We start from the raw sequence: 25,153 nt of genomic DNA, 5'->3' as shown, positions 1-25,153 counted from the left end.
TTCTAGAAGCTGTTCTGGCTTTTCCTGACGTCTTTTCTTACATTTCTGATATTAAAATATTCAAACCCTGAGGCTTTGGAACCACACATTTCAGCTCTGAGTCACCAGTGGTCTCTACGATGCATTTTTTGCCAAAAGGGTAAGTGAGGTCTCCCTCTGAGTGAGGGTACCTCAGAACCCCGTTGTTTATGGACACATCAGAGAGCAGGAGCCTCATCTCCCTGGAAGCCCCAGGACATTAAATAATTAATTGCTCACTCGGCCCTTGCCCCCTTTCTGCTTAGTGTGTGTGGGAGGATGGGAAACAAGGCAAGGAAAGGAATCCTGTAGATTATAGTCTGTTCTTTAATCAAGCTATTCCCTCTACCATCCTTCCAGCACATGCTAATAGATGTTAGGCAGAGGAAAGAGTCTCTGTGCTCACATAATGTGGAATAAACAAAGACAAACAGGTTTCTTTGCTCCTGGATGTCTCAGAACCTTTGTTGTGCCATTTTACACTGAGACTGTCCAAGAGTGCAGGTCACATGGCACTTTTCACACTTCCTTGACCACACAACCCAGTTCCCACAGGGTGTCCCTGCGTGGAGCACTGCTTTGCTGATCACTGAAGGAAAGCCATCTGTTTGTTTTTTCCAGAGGGCACGAAAGACCTGCCTGCTTTGCAGTGGGGCCCTGGAGCAGAGGGCACCTTTTGGCCTAGAATGTTTCCTTCATAGGCTTTGTACTAAACCCATTTGGTAGGTATAGAGCCTCTGTAGGAAACGCTTTAGTTACTTTGGATTTCTCTGTGGCCTTCTTGCTTCCTGCTTCACGCTGCTAGCACCTGACAGGAGAAATACAGAGAGCTCTCGGTCTGGTTCGAGAACTTCCGATTTTAGTTTTGTCCTTTCTAAGGAATAGATTTTGACCAGGTGCAGCAAGCATGCAAGATGCTGCTATATATTCATTACAGATCTGCTAATAATTTGAGTTCATAGGCCAATTTTTTTTTCTAATTGAAAAACTGTCCTAATAGAACTTTGAGGTGGAAAAATAAAAATAAAACAAAACCCCAAACCCAACTGTTTAATATAGTACTCTACATTTGTTTCATATTTTTCTTATAATGACTTTATTGGGATATAATTCCCATACCATGAAATTCACCCCTAATTTAAAGTGCACAATTCTGTGGTTGTTAGTATATCCACAGAATTATGCACAGTTTTATTTATTTATTAAGATTTTATGTATTTATGCATGAGCGATGCAGAGAGAGAGGCAGAGACATAGGCAGAGGGAGAAGAAGTTTTCCCTGTGGAGAGCCTGATGCAGGACTTGATCCCACAACCCCAGGATCATGACCTGAGCCAAAGGCAGACCCAGGTGCCCCTATGCACAGCTTTAGAACATTTTTGTCACCCCCAAAGAGATTCCATACCCTGTACCTACTGTTACCCTGAGCCCTAGCCAACTGCTAGTCTACTTTGTCCATAGATTTGCCAATTCTGGACATTTCATATGAATGGAATCGTACAGTATTTGTTTCTTTTGTGACTGGCTTTTTTCACTTGGTATAATGTGTTCAAGGCTCATCCATTTTAGTATTTTTTTCCCTTTTATTTCAGAATAATATTATACGTTTTATTTATTCATCAGTTGACGGACATTCTAGCCATTTTCTAGCTACTATGAGTGGTGTTGCTGTGAACATAAATACAGATTTCTATGTAGACATAGGTTTCATTTCCTTGTGTATGTATTTAGGAGTGGACTTGCTGGATTATATGGTAGCTCTGTTTTTAACTGGTCAGGGAAGCATCAGAGTTTTCCACAGCAGCTGCACTGTTTTACATTCCCACCAGCAGTATACGAGGGCTCCGATTTCTCTACATCTTTGCCAACACTTGTTATCGTCTGTCTTTTTGATCATGATCATCCTAGTTGATGGAAAGTAGTATCTCACTGTGGTTTTGATTTGCATTTACCCAATAGTTAGTGATACTGAGCATCTTTGCATGTTGCTTGTTGGCCATTTGTGTATCTTCTTTGGAGAAATGTCTGTTCAGACCCTCTGCCCACTTTTTAATTGAGTTGTCTTTCTTTTGTTGATTTTTAATAGTCCTTTACATATTCTAGATGCAGGTCCCTTGTCAGATGTATGATTTACAGAAATACTCTCCAGTTCTGTGGGTGGTCTTCACTTTCTATCTTACATGTAGGTCCTTAATCCATTTTTTAGTTAATTTTTATATACAACAAAGGTAAGGGACAACCTTTATTCTTCTGTGTCTGTTCATATTACCTTTTTAAAAAAATTATTTATTTGAGAGAGAGAGAACAAGCATGCGTGAGCAGGGAGAGGGGCATAGGGGGAGGCAAAGGGAAAGAATCTTAAGCAGACTCCTTACTGAACACAGAGCCTAACATGGGGCTTGATCCCATGACTCCAAGACCATGACCTGAGCCAAAACCAAGAGTCGGACGCTCAACCGACTGACCCACCCAGGTGTCCCATCGTGTGATCATAATACTTTTTAATTCATGTTCTCACAGAAATGTATCTTAGATACCAGACAGCTTCTGTCTTTATGTTTTGGTCTTCATATAATATCATTTCAGAAAGGGGAAGGGGTGTTGGTTTTTAGGCAGGCTTCACAATTCTTTTTTAATCCATACAAAATATTACATTAGCTCAATGTACCGTAATATCCTCAGTCTTCCCTATCATATTGAACATTTGGCCTTTTAATGTTTGGGCCTGTTACAGAAATAGCCACTCTCTGTATTTATATCCACATAGCTCTTTTTCTCTGTAGAATTACTTCCTTAAAAGACATTTCCCAGAATGGAAATTACTTGGTCAAAGGTTATGAACATTTTTCTAGTTCTTATTACAGGTTGCTTTTATTGGTTTCTGAAAGTACTATTATCAGTTTATAATGCCATGTACAATGATACACAAATTTCAGAGCAACTTCACAAACAGTGATGGTACCTTTCTAAAAGTTTTTGATAACTTACCAGGTGTAAAATGATATTACTTCAAGATTACTTTAATGTCCATTTCACTTTTTAAAATTAACGTGTGTTTTATAAGATCCAAGTGATATATGTGTATCACATGAAAAGTCAAAAAGTGGGGCAGCCTGGGTGGCTCAGCAGTTTAGCGCCTCCTTGAGCCCAGGGCATGATCTTGGAGTCCCGGGATCGAGTCCCACGTTGGGCTCTCTGCATGGAGCCTGCTTCTCCCTCTGCCTGTGTGTCTCTGCCTCTCTCTCTCTCTCTCTCTCTGTTTCTCATGAATTAATAAATAAAATATTAAAAAAAAAAAAAAAGAAAAGTCAAAACGTATTAACAACGGCAGGAGCTTCCTTATCCAGCCACTTCATATCATTTTAGGTATGTGTTACTTAGGATATAAGTTTGGTGGCTACAACAGAGTCCTGAAAACACAGTGACTTAATAAGACAAGTTTATTTCTTGGCCACATGAATCTCAAAGCAAGTATAACAAGTCTGCTTTGTGAATGAGTCATGGCCAACACTCTTTCTGCGTTCCCACTCTGCCCTTCAAGGGTCCTGTCTTTACCTGTGTGTTTTGAGATGTTCTACACATCATCTGTGTTGTAAGTAAGAAAGAGGGAAAGAAGGACATCCTTCTTCCCTCTGAGAGCATGCCCTAGAAGTTGCTTCTGCACATACCCCATGACCACACATAGTGTAAGGAAGGCGGAACAGTGCTCTTGTGAACTATGCAGACGTGTGTCCAACTAATCATTCTGTTGCTGAGTCAGAAGGCAATGCAGGTCTGGGGTCAACTGTCACTCTGTGCTACAGCTGTTTCTATGGTACAGACCTCCATGTGTCCGGATAATATGCCCTCCCTGTTCCCTCCCAGTTCACCAGTTCTCAACATTATCCTGTGACTTTTACTCATATACCACTTCCCCTCATCTTCCATCCTTCTCTTCACATTTTATCATGTGATGTTTTTGAGAAGGGGCAGTACAGAATCAGAAATATTGGTGTCCACTTTGAGAAGTGCCAGCCACTTAGACAGCTGAGGGCAGCAGGTGCCTCTTAGCTTTGGTACCATTGGTGCTACTGAACCTCTACCCTGGAGACCCGTTTGGGTTACATGCTACTCTGCCCCCATTATAACCTGTCTTGTGCTTCCTGACTACCCCCACCAAGGTGAGTGAAGAGAAGAGCTGGCTTAGATGCCTATAGAGCTTATTTTACCCTCTTTGAAAAGAATAAATCTTACTTACTGGGCATATTCTAACTTTGGGGTTTATAAAACAGATTTTAGATAATTGTATAAAGTCTTAAAATATGGCAACTATAAGTAGTAAGAGTTCAAAAATTATAACTGTTGTCAGTTGCTTGTGTTGGAATAAGCTCAAGTAAACTCACTGATTGTTTAATTTACCCCTTTCATCCTTTCTTTCATTGGGACTGTGTTTGGGCCTTCATGCTTCCATTCCTGTATATAGTCAGTAACGATTCATCTATCAATGTCTTGTCTCCCTGCTGTGGTGGTTGTAACAAGCTTCATTTAAGATGACACACTGGGGATCCCTAGGTGGCGCAGCGGTTTGGCGCCTGCCTTCGGCCTAGGGCGCGATCCTGGAGACCCGGGATCGAATCCCACATCGGGCTCCCAGTGCATGGAGCCTGCTTCTCCCTCTGCCTGTGTCTCTGCCTCTCTCTCTCTCTCTGTGACTATCATAAATAAATAAAAATTAAAAATAAATAAATAAATAAATAAATAAATAAATAAAAAATAAGATGACACACTGGATAATTCCAAATTAAGTATTTTATTATGACAACATAAATGTCATTCACAACTGAGCCAAGTATACTATGATTACATTTTCCTTTTGGTAATATACTTTCTGTTTTGCCTGAAGTTAATGATGTCCTTTTTTTTTCTCATTTGCTTTGTGTTCCTTGAATTTCTAAGTCTTCCCACACCCTCCCAGAGGCTCTTTAAAATTCCTCTCAATAGAGTTTTCTACATATTCCAACCTGTCAGATAAAGTTTTGATTCTCCTTTTTCCCCTGAAGATGCTCCCTGGGCCCTCCATACTGTTCAGGCCTGACCTGGTCACTCTCAAGGCCTCTGCTGCCCATCTGCCATCCTAGGGCTTCCCCTTATCTTTGTTTTGAATGTCCTGATCTTCTTTCCTTTGGTGGATCCTGTTTCCTAGATCCCATTTCTGTCTCTTTCTTGATTTGCCCCTTTGTTTTGCTGGAACACATCCTGCACTATCTCCTAAAAAAGGGTAGGTGGGAAGAACTGTTCTATCTTCGTATGTCCAGAACTCTCGTGCCCTCTGCTTAGTTATTCTATATGTTCCTGTCCACTTCCATCTTCAGGTGTTAGGATTTAGAATTTCAGACATCTTCTTAGTCATCATAGATTTTTCTATTGCTTATTCTGTATAGTTGAGGTATTTTTCAAAAGGAAAGGGAGGTGGCAGGAACATCTTTACCATCCGTAAAGTAAAAATCCCATTTCACTTCTTTGGTTCTGAACATAGATGAACTTTTTTGTGTATTTGCATAAGCTTTTGATTTTCTCCTGGTGTGAATTATCCATTAATACCTTCAAAGAACAGATTCTTTAACAATTAGCACAAAACAGAAGTCTTAGTGCTTATTTTTCTCACTTGTCTCCTCAGAGACTCAGATGGTCTTAATATCCCAGCTGTCACTCGCTCTCATTTTCAGATTGCCTCACACCCGTGATGGCTGTGAACATGCTCACCCAGCAGGAGGCCCCTGTCGTTATCTTGGCCAAAGCTGACTTTGAGGGCTCTCTGGATTCCAAAATAGGTAAGTAGCTATTAAAATATAATCAACTTAATACACTCAGCAGGCTTCAGATCCAAATACCAGCCTGTTGCTGTCAACTGGAAGAGCTCACTGCTGATTCACGGTCTGTTTTACCTGTTTGGAAAAATGATATGCCTCTTCATTTACCCACTCACTATTTAAGAGCTACATTTTTGAAAACATACCCAGTATATCACACCTTGCTAGTTGCTATTAAGAATAATAAAAAGTGTCTGGCCCACAGGTCTGGCCAGTAGAACTAGTTGGTGAGACTTGCACGTATGACATGGGGAAGAGCACAACTCAGATGAAATCTGATTTCAGAGCTCATAGAACGAACAGCAACTGCAGAGCTGGAGATGCTGAGCACACATGATGGATTGGGCAGGGTTTGAGTGATGGCTTGAGGAGGTGAACTTGAGCCCTCTAGGGAAAGGACCATGACACAGCAGTCAGGTCGAAGGCGCATTTAGAGCTATGCACTGGAGGTCCTCCAGAGCCTTGCTCAGCCCTGGGAGTTCTAAGTTGTCACCCCACAGAGGCTGGGGGCAAACCAAGGACAGAACTGCCAACAGCTGGTCCAAGATCTACCCTCGGATGGACCTGGGTACCCCTCTCCCTTGGCATTCCCGCTGCAGATCCCAGCCAGTCTCAAAATGCCAAAAGCCTGCAGAGAAAGTTCCTTCCACACTCTCAATTTCCTGGCACCCAGAAGAAATAGCATTTCTTACTGAAATCATGTTTTCCATCGTGATTCCCAGATCAATTTTTGACAGAGTGATTTGAAGAAACATCCAAACAGAAAATGGATATTAAGCCATTCGGGTCATTCCCTTCTGACCATTTAAATCTAGAAAGTGTGTTGCTTGAGGGAAATAATTCCTTCTATTATTTTTATGTATTTTATAATTAGTAAGATGCATTAACACAACCAGCCAAGAGAAGCAATAAAGGAAGCTGTTGATGTGGCTTTTTCTCTATTGGGGGTAGGGAATATAATTTGAATCAAATTACTGGCACAATATTGAAAATTCTGAAAGAGGGGAGCCTGGGTGGCTCAGTTGGTTAAGCATCTGTCTTTGGCTCAGGTCATGATCCCAGGGTCCTGGGATCAAGCCCTGCATCGGCTCCCTGCTCAGTAGGTTCCCTGCTTCTCCCTCTGTTGCCCCCCCTGGTTGTGCTCTCTCAAATAAATAAATAAAAATCTTAACAAAAAGAAAAAATCCTGAAAGAAGAAAAAAATCTTTTTTTTGGATGTGCATGGAAATCATTTTCCCTGTTGTCTTGATTTCCCGCAGTTCCATTATTAACATTTTCTAAGTTACTGCTTCTTGCCTTCCAAGAACAAGCAATAGAAATAGAAAAGAGAAAAAGCAACTGTTTTTGCCATCCCACCTGCACGTTACAAATAGTTCACATCCTGCTGAGCCCCACATAACCCACACTGTGGTCCAGAGCATTCTTTATGTGGTCAAATAAATTTTGGCCATAATGTCTCCATTCGAACATTTTTCTTGGTTACTCCAAACCATATGCTTCGGAACGTAGCAAATGGCTCTTTCCCTTCTTGCCCATGAACACTTTCTACTAATACTTATTGCTTGCCATTTGTCGTCACCCTTCCATATCCTTCAGGTCCACTCTTAACATTTATTTGCCTTGTTAGATGCCTTTTGTCAGTTACCTCATCTGGAACACCACAGAACTTTCCATCACACCATGGAGCTTTCCATCTTGCCAAGGAGCTTTAGAACATGTCTCCCAAACATTAAATCACCCTTGTAGGGCAGTGTTCCAAAGAGGCCCTTTACGGAAATCTGATTCAAGCACTTTGTGGGTTGTCCTTAGTTTTCCCTCTTGGTGGCCACATGACGTGTTGTGTCTGCAAGGACATCAACAGTTTTGACAGCTGACTCTACAGCAGGAGTCCTCCACCTGGGGCGATTTTTGCCACCAGGGGACGTTTCACAATTCTACAGTCATTTTTCTATCACACTCAGGGGAGTGCTACTGGCAGAGACCAGGGGCTGCCCAACATCCTACGATGCTTAGCATAGCCTCACAAATCCAGGATACCAGGAGTGCCAAGATTGAGAAGGTCTGCCCTGCAGAGCCAACCACCAACAAGCTTGTTTTGACAAATAGCTGAAGCCAACAGAGTAGGCCTTGGCCCTCTGGATGAGCGATTTACTTATGCTCAGCTCCATCTCAAGGGCGTGTGTAGGTTGAACAATAAATTTCTATTCAGAATGAATGTACCATTGCCTTTGGGAACAAAACACAGCGTGCAGAAACACAGTGGCCAGCTTTCCACTTCCAGAGTGTGTGGATTTTTCTAAGGTGCCAGGAAATGCTAAAGGAGTCAGCCCTGCTTCTCGAGAGAATGCCTCTGTCCTTAGTCACTAAGGAAATTCAGATAAGAGGCTTTTCCAGATGCTCAGCAATTCATGATTTCAGTGACCAAAGGCATCTCAAATCATATATTTTAGAATTACAGCTATTTTTTTTTTAAAGACATGAAGCACAGCATAAAGAAAGGAAATCATGCTAGCGTGCTAAACTGGTTGTATTAGAGTGGTGGGTTTCTCCAAGACTGTCCTCCATTTTCCCAAGGAATGTGCTGCATTTTTAGAACTTCCATAGCTAAAAGAGAGTCTCCCTTAGGAATCGAAAGCTGAGTGTCAATGCTGTCAGTTATTTTGTGACTTGGGTATTTGCAAAGAAGGCGTTCTGTGTTTTTTTCCCCTCTGAATAGGAATTCCCAGCACCAGCCCAGAAGACACCACCTTAGCCCAGACTCTGGGCCTACCCTACTCTGAAGTTATAGAAACTCTGCCAGACGGCACGGAGAGAATGAGCAGCTCTGCTGAGGTTGGTTCCCTGTGGCACGGGCCTGACAGCTTCTCAAATCCTGACCTTGAGGATCCAAACAGGAGTTTGATGAGACATTTTCTTTCAGGTGCACATCACAGCCTACCATTTCACTCATGGTCTTGCAGCCTCATTTCATAATCTATGAAAACAAAACCATATTTTTCTTCAAGATCTAGAAATTTATCAACTCTACATCAAGCCTAATCCTAGAATAGTATGGTTTTCATAGTCACTATATTTGGGGAATCTTCTCCTTGGAGGGGAAAAAAAAATCCCCTCTTCCAAGGATACGGATTCCTTGGGAGGGTGGCTGAAATTGGCTGTTCTTCCTGGAGGTCTCTATTCTCCCCATATGACTGACTTGTTTTTGCCTAAAGTTAAGCTTATGTATAGAAGTGAACACTGAAGTTGAATCACGTTTATTTACTTGGGTCAGGTTCTCTCTTGCCAGGTGGTAGGTCTGGCAGGATTTGACCTTAGCCTTGCCATTGACCTAGGCCAGGAAGTGTGATGATAGGGGTAGAGTGAGGGGTGAGTGGGAGACAGCAGAGATGGTGTTTCTCAAACCTAAGAGTAACCCCAGAATCGACTGGGGCCTTGTTCACATACACAGTGCCTTCCCCAACCTGGAGATTCTCATTCAGCAGTCCTGGGTAGAATCTATGAATTTGCATTTCCAACAAATTTACAGGTGCTGCTGCTGCTGCTGCTGATGATGATCCAGGATCCACACTTTGAGAATCACTGGCCCAGAACTTTGCTACTCAAAGTCTGGTCCCGGGACCAGGAGTGCAGGCATCACTTATTAGAAGTGGAGACTCCCAGACCTTGCCCGAGTCTAATAAGATCCCCATGCAATTTGTGTACTTATAAAGGTTGACCGTTCTGATTTAGAGTACTCTCTCTTAAATGTGGCCGCCTTTTGGAAATACCTGGAAAGTTTCTAAACGACTGATACTTGAGTCCCACCCCAGAAATTCTGATGTAAAGATTATGGGGTGGGAGACACGGATTGATCATCAAGTGTGTTCAGAACTCCCCTGCTGTGATTTTATTTTATTTTATTATTATTTTTTTTATTTATTTATGATAGTTACAGAGAGAAAGAGAGGCAGAGACACAGGCAGAGGGAGAAGCAGGCTCCATGCACCGGGAGCCCGATGTGGGATTCGATCCTGGGTCTCCAGGATCGCGCCCTGGGCCAAAGGCAGGCGCCAAACCGCTGCGCCACCCAGGGATCCCCCCTGCTGTGATTTTAATGTGCCACTGAGTCTGGGGACTACTGGTTTCACGTGCCATGTACCTGCCCATGTCTCTGAATCACCCGGGAGATGCTTATGGGTCCCAGCCTGTGTGATACTGATTCAATTAGATCTGAAGATCCAGGATTTTCAGGTTTGGGATTACCTGGCTAGAGGATATTTTATATATATGCATATAGATAAATATAGATGTTTAAAAATAAGAGTAAATGACAACATTTTCTGGCCTCATGTTTGTGCCTTCACTGCATAAATGGTATCCCCAGACATGAGTCATGCTCTAAGATGTTGAACCTTAAACCTTCTTTTAGACTGTGTTGGAGCAGGTTCCCTGGAGGTGGGGCAGAGCCAAACCAAGGTGCCTCTAAGGGAGCCCTGGATATCTCTCTGCAGGGCAAGAAAGGGGACACTCGTGGCTGAAGTTAGGCATCTGAAGTGCCCAGAGAGCTGCGCACTCCTTAGTATAGGACTGATGTTAATTATGCTCCCGGGCTTCTCCAGATAGTTTTGGTAGTCTGTTGAATCCTCTCCTGGCTCTTGACTGAATATATAGGATAATAATGAATTCTTTCAGTGAGTGGAAGGAGAACAGGTGGTAAAAGGCTCCTATCATCTGTGAGTTTCTGGAATGTAAAGACAGTGATACATGGAGAAGGTGGCCTTTCAAGAGAGCTTGAAGTCATTTGTCCTGTGATTATATGATGGTGGGAGCGCAAAACAAAGAAGATGCCTCCCAGAGTATGAGTGCTTCCTTGGTAGCAAGCTCTCTGTGTGCCTCCAAAGACACTGCAGACCCCCCTTTTTGATAAAAGTCACTATACTTCTCTCTTTATGCCTCATCATCATAAGCTCGTTGCAGGCAGGGGACAGAATGCCTAGCAGAAGCCTGGCACATAGTAGGTATGCAGTCCATCTTCGGTGAACCAATTCCAGGATACCCACGATCCCCCCGTTGGCATTCCACGCTGACTTGATGCTCATTAGCTTGGTTCTGTGAAAAAGCATCAGGTGAAGAGAGAATTTCTCTTCTACTTTTAGTGTTTTGCTCTGCTCTCTGTGAAATGGGAGCAATTTAAATATAAAAGGAATGGTTCAAGTTCTTGCAGCTGTGGCTCTATGTTCCCCTGCTTTCCTGAAATACTTCTGCTTTAGGATATTGAATTTTCTTTTCTGGATTATTTTTCTCCCAACAGGGTACTAGTCATTAGAAATACATATCATGCAGTTCTTTGCTGGCAGCTCAATGCTGACATTTGATGATCTCTGTACTATCCCAGGGCTCAGGTGATAAGGAGAACCGCAGAACCAGGGCCAGTTTGTCCATGAGACACGGGGGACACAGTACCTAGGGCTTTTATGGTACTTTTAGGGGACCCCAAAAAGATGTCTTTTTTTTTTAGGTTTTATTTATTTATTCATGAGTGACACAGAGAGAGAAGCACAGACATAGGCAGAAGGAGAAGCAGGTTCCCCACAGGGAGCCCGATGCAGGACTCAGTCCCAGGTTCCCAGGATCATGACCTGAGCCAAAGTCAGACACACAGGCAGCCCCAGTGGCGCGGTGGTTTGGCGTCGCCTGCAGCCTGGGTGTGATCCTGGAGACCCGGGATCGAGTCCCACATCGGGCTCCCTGCATGGAGCCTGCTTCTCCCTCTTCCTCTCCCTCTGCCTGTGTCTCTGCCTCTCTCTCTGTGTCTATGAATAAATAAATAAAATCTTTAAAAAAAAAATAGACGCTCAGCCACTGAGCCACCCAGGTGCCCTGCTGATTTCTTTTAAAATCAGAGGGGAAAAAGTGAACTTTTAGGGTCAAAATAATGTTCATCCTCGACACAGTCATAAGACATAATTTTTAATACTATCCTAAGGAGGAAAGGGGCCACAGAGGCAAAGGCACCTAAGGGCTTATGAAGTCACAACACTGCCCAGCACAGACTATAGCAGTATGGGGGGGGTAGGGGGGTGGGGGACAGCTTGTCCTTGTGGAGGGAAGAATAGGCTCTCTGTCCTTTCCCTCACAGTTCACAGGCATGAACCGGCAGGATGCGTTTCTAGCCTTGACGCAGAAAGCCCGGAAGAAGAGAGTAGGTGGAGACGTGACAAGTAACAAACTGAAGGACTGGCTGATCTCACGACAGCGGTACTGGGGCACGCCCATCCCCATGGTGCACTGCCCGGCCTGTGGCCCAGTACCCGTGCCTCTGCAGGATTTGCCCGTCACCTTGCCCCACATCACGTCTTTCACCGGCAAGGGAGGCTCCCCACTGGCCGCGGCTTCAGAGTGGGTGAACTGCTCCTGCCCTAGGTAAGGAACCGCGCCCCCAGCCATGGCCTTGGCTGTGGCCCCCAGCAGCCTGCTGGAGTTTCAGGCTCTCAGTTCCCTTTCTGGCACTTCCGCCAGACTGGAAAGAATACCCTAGGTCTTTCTAGACCTTCGAGAGAAGGGGCTGGAATCTGAGGCCTGGCCCCCAGCATGAGCTCCCTCTCCTCTGTTCTGTGCTGGCAAAAGCAACAGCGTCCATTCACACCTTTACCAGAAATACCTGCCAACCGATGGAAAGCTACACGTTTTCATCCTGGCTTTCTAAAAGACCACTGTCTTCCCTTTCATATTCCAGAGAGCTCCTTGGAGCTGATAGAAAATGTTTTCTCCTCTCTGCCTTAGTTTTCCCACCTAGTAGCTGATGATAGGGGAGGTTTTTTCACAAGTAGCAGAGTGGTAGCTCCAAGGGTGAGTATGCACAGGGGTTTCATTCTGTAAGACACTGAAACATCTTCTCACTTTGGAAGTAGGATTGTATTTTATGGTTAGTTCACTGGCAAATAGGGTGTTTGTGACACCATACCAGCTGATTAGACAAATAAGTAACCAATCCCAGCTCCAGAATCTTTCTCCTTCCTTCTCTGCCTTACAGATCTTGATGAGGATGTTAAACTAATTTGGTCCTCTGCCAGTACAGAGCTGGGTTATGAGGTTGGCAATCAGGTAACAATCTCACAGTTGCAAGGCCCAAGCTGGGGAGTCAGACAGTAATGGATTCAAGCCCTGGCCCTGCCTCTTAACTAGCTATGTGATCTTGGTAGAGTCACATAACTTCTCTGAGTTTCGATTTTCTTATCAGAAACTAATATAACCCCTTCAAAGGGCTACTCAAAAGTACAGAATTAACACCTGTAATCCTCCACAGTGACACCTAACAAATATCTAGTAAATGGAAGTGTTACCACCATCCTTTCAGGTCCTCATCCCTAGGTGGTTTTAAGATCTAAGATGGGACTTGTGGGCAGGAACATAGGGAGCTCTGAGCCTTTTCAGGGTAGAATTGTGGGCTCCAGGAGAAAATAGCACACCCTCTTTATTGATAAGCAGTGACAAAGGGCTTCCCTGCTAGAGACACTGGCCTTCAGCACACCAGCTACAGCAGCCCAGGACCCGTCTGGTGGGGATAAGGCTTCCAACCCTGGCTGCAGATTCCTGGAGGGTGGAGCCCAGACTGTGGTGTTGATGAAGGCCCCCTGGATGATTCTAATGAGCATGCAGGACCATTAGTCATGGAACAGCATGGCCAAGCAGGGCAGTAGAGTTCAACAGATGTGGATTCCTTACTCTTGTGCTCCAAGACCTTGGGTAGATTTCTTAACCTCTCTGAATTTTAGTTACTCATCTGCAAAACGGGGACATGAGTAGTATCTACTTCGTAATCTCCAGGGTTCCTAAGGATTAAGTGAGAGAATGCCCGGGAAGCATTTGGCTCAGCGCCTGCACCCACTTTCACTGTTAGTACCATTGGAGCTAATGATGATCATACTGCTGTCACTGTCACCATCACCCATCTGCCCCACTTACCAAGTAGCCTGTGCCACACTAGCTCTTAGTGTCAGGAATAAAACGTGTTGGTTGTCCTCAAGTCCCACGTGACTGTTACAGAGAAAATCATCATGGCAAGCTGTAGCCAGACGTTACTCCTTTGATCAGTTGAGCCCTGCATTTTCTTCCTTTTTTTTTTTTTTTTTAATTTCTATTTATTTATGATAGTCACACAGAGAGAGAGAGGCAGAGACATAGGCAGAGGGAGAAGCAGGCTCCATGCACCTGGAACCCGATGTGGGATTCGATCCCGGGTCTCCAGGATCGCGCCCTGGGCCAAAGGCAGGTGCTAAACCGCTGCGCCACCCAGGGATCCCTGCATTTTCTTCCTGACTTGGACACCTGCATTGATGGTGAAGGAGAAGAAGTAACCTTTATCTTGTCATTATTTCCCCAAATAGTGTCTGAGTTCTGGTTGATTGCTCTCCACATAAAGAGATGTGGCTTTAATTTAGAGATGCACTGAGATCAGTGTCTTCTAGCAGCTCTGGGTGGTAGGAAACAGGACTCCCTCCCATAAACATCTGCCCCTAGGGACCACCACTGTTCCCGGAGGGAGGCCCCGGTGAGTCCCAGAGCCCCCTCATATCTGGGGTTCCTTTGTCTCTGCTCAGCCACTTCTACTTAATAAGCAGGAGTTTGGGGGGTGGCTGTTCCCTTCGGTACGATTTATAAAGCCAGTATGAACTGCTTCACAGATGCAGGATATAACTGCAGGCCTTCTTTTACTTTTAAATTAAAAGCAAACTCATACTCTTGCACACAAAGTTAGCAGACAATTCATCCGTTCCTCTCGAGGCTTCTCAGAATCTCCAAGAACCCCCAAGGATTCAGACTGCCAAAAGGGCAGCATTTAGAGGGGTGGTTGGTCCCGCTTCTACACCTCAGAAGGAAGAACCTGGAATGAGAACTGTTCTCCTACTGTGCTTCTCATTGCCACAAAGGGCCCCCGTTAGTAGCTGATGGTTGCTGACTCGTTGCATCCACTGCTGATCCAGGCCTTGAGGAGTCTTTAGTGGCGCTGGGCCCCTCCTACGCTAGGCTTGGCTAAGGGCATCCTCTCATGGGTTCCTAGAAGTGGGGTTTTTTGCATCCGGTTTGTGCAGTCCCACAGGCCCATCACACTGGGCACATGCTTCAGAACCAGTTCAACAGTTGGGCCCTTGAGGAACCTTACTCCTCCCCAGACATCCCCATCCCTAGGATGAGGATCACTTGTTCTTTTCAGCCCCTCACACACCAGCGATCTCTCTTCATTCTGGAACAGTGGTGCTATCTTCACCCTTCTGTGTCCTGCCCTTCAGTGATGGGAACTTCTGATTTGTGGTGTTTGCCAATTTCTATAGTATTGATACTTCCACCAAGGGCTAGTTTCGGCTACAAACTTGACATCACTTGTCACCGAGCTGAGAAGAGGTGCGAACACTTGATTTTCACAAGCTGGTATGAATTGGCTCCAGCACACCACTGCCATTGGGCCTCCAAGGTGACCTCCCTTCCAAGGTCATCCTGTTGGGTTTCAATTTCTGCACTACCCCCAGTCCTCACAGAGATAGAGAAAACCCAAGTTCATTCCTCAGCACAACATCTATGTTTGGTTTTCAGCTTCTCTTTGCAAATTGATTGGTTTCGCAAGTATCATGAAGTAGGCCTTGGCTGAAGGCAATCTTGACATGCCTAAAATAAAAGTTAACGTGCAAAACAGACACTCCTGGTGATTAGATTTTCAACCAGGTAGAATTGAGACAAGTGGAGAATAATGCCTTTACTTGTTGAAGATTTAAATTTCTATTTATAAATTTCTTTATTTTTTTTTTTTTAAGATTTTTAAAATCTATTTATTGAGAGACACAGAGAGAGACAGGCAGAGATACAGGCAGAGGGAGAAGCAGACTCCATGCAGGGAGCCAGACGTGGGACTCGATCCCAGGACTCCAGGATCACACCTTGGGCCTAAGGTGGTGCTAAACTGCTGAGCCACCCGGGCTGCCCTATAAATTTCTTTAAAACTGTACTCAACCATACAAGGGGAGAGCATCTTCTGAATCACCAGTTCATGATAAGGCATTGTTCTTAAGACCTTCTAAATTGATACTAACCTGTCATAGCTGTCTCAAAAGCTGGTGGAACACCACATTAAGATTTATAAACGAACCAATTGATGAGTTTCCTTTATTTCTTAGGTGCAAGGGAGCTGCCAGGAGAGAGACAGACACGATGGATACCTTTGTTGATTCCGCCTGGTACTACTTCCGCTATACTGACCCGCAGAACACTCATAGGTGAAGCACTGCCGAACCCTTTGAATATGCGTCAGTCTGGGACCTCCCAAGAAGCTGATGCCAAGATGGAATTATAGATGCGAGAGATTCACTGGGGGCAGCGCCTGAGAGGATGGGGGGGAGGGAAGCAGGAGTTGGTGGGGAGAGGCCTTAGACCACCATCGTGCAAGCCCCACACCCAAAAAATAAGTAGGGACAGGAAGGAGGGATGGGTTGAAGAGCCTCAGACCACAGCACAGTTCTGAAAAAGTCTCAGCCAGGCCGATGGGAAGCCCTGAGCAACGCTTGTCCAGTAGAGTCCCAAGTCCAGCAGAAATATCCCTGTGCTGGTCCCCTCCCTTTTGGGGAGCAGGAGCTGGCAGTGGTTCCGAGGCACACAGCTGGAAGCTGCTAGTCAATTGTGCCCCTTGAAACAGGCCCTCATAAGGCAGTATGTCGGATTTTTTTTTTAAGATTTTTAATTTATTTGTTCATGAGAGACACACAGAGAGAGAGAGAGAGAGAGAGAGCCAGACACACAGGCAGAGGGAGAAGCAGGCTCCATGCAGGAGCCTGACGTGGGACTCAATCCCGGATCTCCAGCATCACTTCCCGGGTGGAAGGCGGCGCTAAACCGCTGAGCCACCCGGGCTGCCCATGTGTGTTGGATTATTAAGTTCAATTTTTCACAGCCAAGCAGATCCCAAGTACAAGAAAAATGCAAAAACCAAAGAAGCAAGAAAATGCTGTTGTCCTAGCCTTCTTGGCCCTGTGGTGAACCGCACTGATGGGGCCATAAAGATGTAATGTTGTTTACTTAGCTGACAATAATGATGAGAGGGACGTAGGTAGGGAGCAGGAGGGAGCTAGGAAGCATTGTCTCTTGTCACATACACACAGTCATTTCTAAAACTGATAAATCGATTGTGAGTATAATTGCCAGAAGAGACAGCTACAAGAATTCCGAGTGGCTGAGGGCTGAGTGGGGGCAGTGTTCACAAAGGCAGGGGCTGGGGGCCAGTGTTGAAAGGACAGACCTCTCGGTATAATCTGAGTTTGCAGCCCTTTGCAGATTTCTCAAAGATAAATAGATGACCTCTGGGGATAAGAGCCATTGGGAGAGGGGATAAAGAGAATGAGCAAAAAAGAAAGCAAATGCCGAGTGCACAAAAACCACAAGCACCGCACTTCCAAGACCTTGCCAGGCTGCTCTTTGTCCACAGAAGAACCATCACTTTCCTAAGTCCACGCATAAAAATGCCCCCTTTTTCTCTCCAGTGGCTGTAAAATAATACATTTCCAGTGAGATGGGCACTCCTGCCCTCCCCCTGCCAGAGTCGTGCCCTGCAGTACTGCGATTCTGTCATTCCAAGTCCAGGCCATCCGGGAAGGAGGGGACCCGAAGTAAACGGTGGCCTGCAAAGGCAGGATAATGACCGGAGGCTGCTGTGGCCCCTCCTTCTGACTCTTCCTTCTAGAAAGGGCTACTGGTGCTTTCTGTTCAGTAACAGTTGCTTAGAATGCCAGGGCAGTCAGGCCCTTCCTCTCAGAATGCTTCAAAGAAAAATCTTACAGATGATGGAGGCTCAGTGGTGGATCCTTGACCAGGAGACACTTCTGAGGCCTTCACAGACTCTGATCTGGGAATACCACTTAGCACCTCTTTGCCCTCATAAAATGCAGCTGCTAGTTTTTCAGCACCAGCTCCAGTGCTCCCTAGGCAGGTTCTGTACTAAATCATGGATCTGAGCTACTTTCAACATCTAAATGCACCCCACACTTGTTTTGGGGATGAGTACCATCACCCTTGACCTCCCTTTTTTTTTCTGTCACGTGGATTAGTAGTTGGATTTTTCTGAGGAACCATTATTCACAAAGGAAGAAAAAAAATTGTTTTAATTTTACCAGAATTCTGGCCCAGAGACCAGAGAAAACCAAGCTGCATTAAGATGCAAATATGCGGGGCTGTGGGCCAGGCCTACCTGCTGAGCTGCAGGCTCAGCCAAGTCCAAGGGGGCAATATGGCCTTTACAGTCCTTACAGCCTGAGCCAAGTCCTTGCTGGGGGGGAAAAAAGTGCCTTGAGGTGTAGAGAAGAGAAGTTACAAATATTTGAAACCATGGAGTACAGATCGTCCAAAGGCAGAGATTGACTTCATTGGATGATCTCTACGAAGCACATTATCTTGAGATTGAGAGTCTGAGCCAGCTTTGTCCCCCCTCCCCACAACACACACATGTGTGCACATGCACACACACGCACACACACACACACACACCCCTGCACACTCATAGACTCCTCTCAAGAGTTACAGCCAGAGGTTAGAGGGAAGTGGTGTTTCCTTTACTCCCCAGCATCCATTAAAACCATGGGGTATGAGGAAGCCTTTCCTGTAGACTCTTGATCACTGACAGTATCTATTAGGTGAGAGGGAGAAGTCCAGCAATCCTGTGTTAGTTACCCTAACTATGCTCCTTGCATGCAGGAGACCATATACAAAGCTCTTGCTAACTTTATTTTAAGGCTTCTTTTAAAAAGAAGACTGAATTTCTGTTTTAAAATGAACATTTAGTGGCTGCAGGTTCATCTCCTTTGTAAAGGCCATATTGCCCCCTGTTGGTAAGAACTTTCAAATCCCAATTGCCTAATCATAATAAAAATTAAGATAAAATCCAGATATTCAAGTACACACCTTACAGAAATACCTTTTTCACAGAAATACCTTTTTTTTGCTGCTGTTTTTTCCCTTTGTCCTCGTTTTATAAGAGAATCGCATTTAAGTCCGTAATGGCTTCCAAGACAGTTTTTACAAATTTCATAATTTAACACTGATCTGATTTTTTTTCTCCCTTATTGTATCAGCTTTTCTCTTATTAGATTTTAAAAAGAAAAATCACTGTTCTTCTCCAACATAATTTGACTCAGGGCATATGCAGATTACAGTAGCTCTGTCTAATTTATGTTGATTGTAGCAAAACGGGTTTTTAAAAAATGACCGTCTCTCTCTCTCTCTCTCTCTCTTCCAGCCCTTTTAACACAGCATTGGCAGATTACTGGATGCCTGTGGATTTGTACATCGGAGGGAAGGAACATGCCGTCATGCACTTGTTCTACGCAAGATTCTTTAGTCATTTTTGCCATGATCAAAAAATGGTCAGACACAGGTGAGCATTTATACCACTTTGCAAAAGAATTCAGTTCCACAAACGACAGCTTAAAGCAGGTGTCAGTTCTCCCAGAGCAAACACATGTAGCAGAAGACTTTGGTTTTTCAGATATACTTTAGCCGTCACTGTCAGCCTTAGCCATTTGAAGTACATTTCTGTTACTTCATCCTGGTTCTAGCATGTGATGTTGCAGGCTCGCACTGAGGCTTGCCTTCAGCGCTTGTCTGTTTAGCTGAGTTAAGTGATTGAGATTTTTACTTCTGAGGCAGAGAGAAGCAATTCATAATGTTGTACAGTTTTTTACAGCTTCTCGTTTGAGGTCGTGTTTATCATCTGGCTGTCCTGTGCACGCTTTTTTTCTAAGCTTGACTGAATCCTGCCTTGATGGAGCACTCTGATAAAAGTAGGTAATGGATTAAGCCAGGGAATCACATTGCAAATCCATCGATAAATGTTTTTCCTTTTGGCCCTATAACCTGTTCCCATTATGGTCACAAAGAGCTCTGTGTGTGCTTTTTTCCCATGAAATATATCATATATATATATATGATGTATTCAATGTCTTATAGATATTTTAAGAATAAAGTGACTATCCCTGTACTGCCTGAGAGCCACCCAGGTGCCCCTCTTTTTTATATCTTGTCTGGCTTTTTCACTTATCACCAGGACAATAATTTGATTCTCTGTTCTGCCATATTGCCAAGAGCATAATTCCTGGGATTCTTTTTCAATTATTGTTGTGTTTTGTTTTTTGTTTCTTAAATTCAGCATCCCTTAGAATTTAAGTTAAGAAAGAATATTACAAGTCCCTTAGAATATATCCAGGGTCTTCTGTCCATCTCCCTACCCCCTGTCCCTCCTCAGCCAACCCCTATCCTGAAATCATGACTATTAATTTCCTTTATAAATTTATCGCCTCTCTGGGGGCACCTGGGTGGCTCAGTCGGTTAAGCGTCTGCCTTCAGCCCAGGTCATGATCTCGGGGTCCTGGGATAGAGCTCCACATTGGGCTCCCTGGTCAGTGGGGAGCCTACTTCTCCCTCCCCTGTGCTGCTCCTCCTGCTTGTGCATGCTTTCTCTCACTCTCTGTCAAATAAATAAATAAATAAAATCTTTAAAAAAAAAAAAAACAAACTCAAGGTCGTGAGTTCAAGCCCTGCATTGGGCTTCATGCTGCACATAAAGCCTACTTAAAAAACAAACAAAGCAAAGCAAAAAAAAACCCCTATGCTTGGATCAACAGAGATGAGGGTTCCCGTCCCCACACATCTTTATCATGTCAGTGTTGGTTATAGTAAATCAGTTTGTGGGTTATGTTTGAATAACAATGCTCATATGATGATATTTAGTGTGTTTTTAATATATGTAGGGACTTCGGTGTTTTCTCTTACATTAAATCCCTATTTGCGTCCTTTACCTTTCTTTTCTGAGTTGTCTTACATTGATTATAGGAATTTTTTTTTTTTAAAGTAGGCTGCAAACCCAGCATGGGGCCCAATGCAAGGCTTAAATTCATGACCCTGAGATCAAGACCTGAGGTGAGATCAAGAGTCAGATGCTTTACTGACTGAGCCACCCACGTACCTCTTGATTGTAGGAATTTTTAAATTTCTATTCTAAATGCTAATCCTTTTCCAGCTATATGTATTGCAAGTATTTTCCCCAGATCTTAGTTTCTCTTATTTTATGGTGTACTTTGGTGAACAGAAACTCTTAATGCAGTAAATTTTAATAATCTTTTCCTTTATGGCTATTGCTTGTAGTGTCTCAGTACCGTTAATGGACCAGTCCATGCATTTCCTCATTGATCTTTAGTGCTCTCTCCATTGTAGTCAGGTTTTTGTATATATGCAAGGGCCCCATTATCGGACCTTTATTCTGTCTGTTGGTCTCTTTGCTTTTTGCTATGCTAGTCAATTACTGGCTTTATTTCATTTATATAAATTCCAGGTCATCTTTCTACTTTGTTCTTTTTCTTTAGGAGTATCTTGGCTGTAATTGGACCTTTGTCCTTCCAAATGAATTTCAGATTCACCAAGTCACATTCCACAAAAATATCTTATTGGGAGTTTAATTGGGATTGCATTAAATCCCATATTTACTGATATCTTCTCTCACTCTTCTTATTTTGTGTCTCGGACCTTAACATCTGAAATTATTTCCTCTTAAAGTTTGTTTGTTTGTTTGTTTGTTTGTTTGTTTGTTTTTAAGTAATCTCTACACCCACGACCCCAAGATCAAGAGTTGCACACTCTTTGAACTGAGCCAGCCAGGTGCCCCTGAAATTATTTCCTCCTTATCTGAAATATTTATTTTAGAATGTTTCTTGCTGTCTTTAGTGAAGATACATCTGCTAGCTCTTATTTATTTCAACCTCATTTCTTAGTTTACCAGTTCAATGACACATTTAAAACAATTCTTTAGAAAAAAAAAAAAAAGATTTTATTCATGAGAGACACAGAGAGAAAGGCAGAGACGTAGGCAGAGAGAGAAGCAGGCTCTATGCAGGGAGCCCAATCCAGGACTTGATCCTAGGACTCCGGGATCACGACCTGAGTCGAAGGGAGATGCTCAACCACTGAGCCACTCAGGTGCCCCTCTTTTTTACATCTTCTTTAGCTTTTTCACTTATTACCAGGACAATAATTTAGACTCTCTGGTCTGCCATATTGCCAGGAGTATAATTCCTGGGATTCTTTTTTCAATTGTTGTTGTGTTTTGGTTTTTGTTTCTTAAATTCAGCATCCCTTAGGCTATTTTTAATATTTTATTTTTTTATTTGAGAGAGAGAGCACGAGCAGGAGAGGAGCAGAGGGAGAGGAAGCAGCAGACACCCCACAGAGCAGGGAACCCGATGTGGGGCTCGATCCCAGGATCCTAAGATCATGACCAGAGCTGGTTAGATGCATAACTGACTGATCACCCAGGTGCCCCTCCCTAGACTATTTATTAATTGCAGAGAAGAAGAGGGGGAAAAAATATCTAATGATCTCCTTGTTCAGATAACCCATGTTAATGATTAAGAAACATAAAACAAGAAAAAAGCAATACACGTCTAAGATTAAGATTTATTTTTAGCTCCACAGAAAGCAAACTCGCTCCACCCTCTACCGTTCTCTTCAACCTGTTAACAATTTCTTTTGTTTTCTTCCAGAAGAAATTTGCATTATCTCCATATTTCTATGAACATACTCATTTTTAAAATGTCACATATATTACATATATGCCTTTTGCTTTTTTGATTGAGTAATATATCTTAGTGATCTTTCTGCATCATCCTGTAAAAATCCCCCATTCTTATAATTTATGCATAGTATTCCATCGCATGGATATACCATAATATATGTAAGCACCTAGTTTTCCAGCAGCTATTGCCAAAAAGAAAAAAAGCCAGGTGGCTTTTGGCATCTATGTTCTTGGCCAATATTTGGGATCATATCTGTAGGTTCAGGTCCTGACAGTGGGGGATGCTGGGTCAAAGGATATGTGTTTTTAAAATTTTGATAGATAAAGAATTATTACTTTTATTTAAAAAAATTTTTTTAAGATTTACTTATTTTAGAGAGAGTGCACATACATGAGAGGGGGTAGGGGCAGGGGTAGAGAAACTTCAAGCAGACTCCCTGCTAAGCATAGAGCCTGACATGGGGCTCAGTCCCACAACCCATGAGATCATGACCTGAGCCAAAATGATGAGTCGGACACTCAATTGGCTGAGCCACCCAGGCGTCCCTAAAAAACACATTACTTTTAAAATCTATTACTTTAAAATCTGGTAATGAAGGGGCACCTGGGTGGCTCAGCGGTTGAGCATCTGCCTTGAGCTCAGATCGTGATACCAGGGTCCTGGGATCAAGTACTGCATCAGGCTCCCCACAGGGAGCTGCTTCTCCCTCTGCCTATGTCTCTGCCTCTCCCTCTGTGTCTTTCATGAGTAAATAAATAAAATCTTAAAAAAAAAAATCTGTAACACAGACTGTAATCCAGTCTTGGTAAAATGAAGCACATTGAAAGTCCCCTCCCTTCACGTCACCCTCAGAGCTGCTTCCCCCCACCCCGTTCTGTGCTCGCACACAGGGATTAAAGGTCTCCTGTAGAGAAAATGCTTTTAGTTTATAAATTAAATGCTTAAAATAATTTTCTTTTCATTAGTCCCAGAGCCCTTCATGTGTAAAAATAAACTGATCCACATCAAAAGAACAATGAACACGTTAGCAGCATTAATCTTCAGTCGAAATGTTTGTGTCCTGGGTTAGAGAATTTGCCATCGTTCCTTGCATTTCTTGTCTGTGGAAACTTATTTACCTCACCAGATAAAAATACCCCCGGAGGATGAGAATTATGTCTTGTTGCTGTGACAGTATTGTGGACATCATACATTCTCAGTGAATATTTGTTTAAGTAAATCGAGTGTAACCTCTTGATATAAACAGATAAAAGTTTTATGTTTTTCGTAGCCCACCTGGCCGGCTTTGGTAGAGTGTGTGGCTCTTGATCTTGTGGTCATGAGTTCAAGCCCCATATTGGGTGTGGAGCCTACTTTTAAAAAAAAGGAGGGAAAAGTTTATATTTTTCAAAGGAACTGTTCTCCTTGGGATAGAGAGAAAATGTAACACGAGGAATGTTTCCTTCTTATGTAGGTCTAGAAACAAAGATCATAAATGATTTCTGGCTCCTGGGCACATTTCTCCAGCTTCAAAACAGTTATTTGTAGGAGCAATGAACGAACCAATAAATGATCCATTGGCTAGCTATTTCAAAGTATAAGACAAGGCCTGGCTGCTTTTGTGACTCCTGTATAGTGGTTTTATTTTTTTTTTTTTTAAGATTTTATTTATTTATTCATGAGAGGCAGAGAGAGAGAGAGAGAGAGGCAGACACACAGGCAGAGGGAGAAGCAGGCTCCATGCAGGGAACCCGACGTGGGATTCGATCCTGGGACTCCAGGATCATGCCCTGGGCCAAAGGCAGACGCTCAACCGCTGAGCCACCCAGGTGTCCCTGTATAGTGGTTTTAAAACTATATTCAAGGAGAAAAAAAAGTTGGCAGCAAATTTCTGATGTCATTTTAAAATATGGTTTTGGGTATGACTTTATATCTACTTAAATGAATCTTTAATTTGCAGAGCTTCCAGGTACGCCTGGAACATGCTTTACCATCAACCTCAAGGGACAGCTCTAGGGTGTGAATTGAAATATATCTATGCAGTATTTTGTGTGCATCTTTAAAAACTCTTTGCAAGATAATAAGATTCTACCCCATGCCCTCCCAGCCCCCCACCAAAAAAGAGAGAGTTATTTTAAGTACTGAAAATGTACTTATTTTAAGTACTGAAACTGAACCTTGAAGAAGGTTCAGAAACTCCTCTCTGTGCCTCAGCACAGTTGTCAGGGTCCACTCTCATGAGGTCACATCAGGACAAGGACAGCCTCTGGAAATGGTCCCTGAGCACGCCCTTCCCAGCAGAGCTGTCCTAGTAAACCAGTCAGCCACAAAGGCACTGACAGTCGCCCACTTTCTGCACTAACTCAGAATTCTCCAGTCAAGATTTTTAAAGGCCTTCCAACAACTTTTTCAAGCTGGCCTACGAGGAAAAATTGAGGCCTGTCAACCACATGTGTACTTATTTGTCTTTCTTAGCTGTTTTTGCCAGCACATGTCTAAATCAGAATTTTATGTCTATTTCTGTAACTGCTTTTGGGTAGCATTGTCCTTCCGGGAGGGATTTGGGGCTACAGACACTCCCTTCTGTTTTCATTTCTCAACCTCTTGGCCACCATGTTAGGCAGTAGCTCTAGCCTGGGAGCCTGAGGCCTGTGTCCCATGTTCATGTGGGCCCCTGCTTTGCTCTGGACAGGTAACCCCTTTGGCTCTCAGGAGCCTCATATGTCA

At 43.6% G+C, this 25,153-nt stretch overlaps 1 protein-coding gene across 11 annotated transcripts in view; it reads left to right on the top strand.

Annotated features, from left to right (window-relative positions):
- The window catches only part of LARS2 (leucyl-tRNA synthetase 2, mitochondrial), a 188,896-nt gene that overhangs the window by 126,604 nt on the left and 37,139 nt on the right, over positions 1-25,153 (top strand). For all 11 annotated transcript variants that reach the window (XM_038566682.1, XM_038566683.1, XM_038566681.1 and 8 more), the window contains 5 exons: positions 5,724-5,828; positions 8,584-8,699; positions 11,986-12,269; positions 16,016-16,114; positions 19,120-19,257. In XM_038566682.1, the coding sequence (XP_038422610.1) occupies positions 5,724-5,828; positions 8,584-8,699; positions 11,986-12,269; positions 16,016-16,114; positions 19,120-19,257 (742 nt within the window). The remainder of the gene's footprint in view (positions 1-5,723; positions 5,829-8,583; positions 8,700-11,985; positions 12,270-16,015; positions 16,115-19,119; positions 19,258-25,153) is intronic.

This window comes from Canis lupus, chromosome 20 (genome assembly GCF_011100685.1).
Source record: "Canis lupus familiaris isolate Mischka breed German Shepherd chromosome 20, alternate assembly UU_Cfam_GSD_1.0, whole genome shotgun sequence".
NCBI classification, from domain to species: domain Eukaryota; kingdom Metazoa; phylum Chordata; class Mammalia; order Carnivora; family Canidae; genus Canis; species Canis lupus.
Note: the sequence above shows the minus strand (reverse complement) of the source record. Positions and strands in the feature narration are given on the sequence as shown.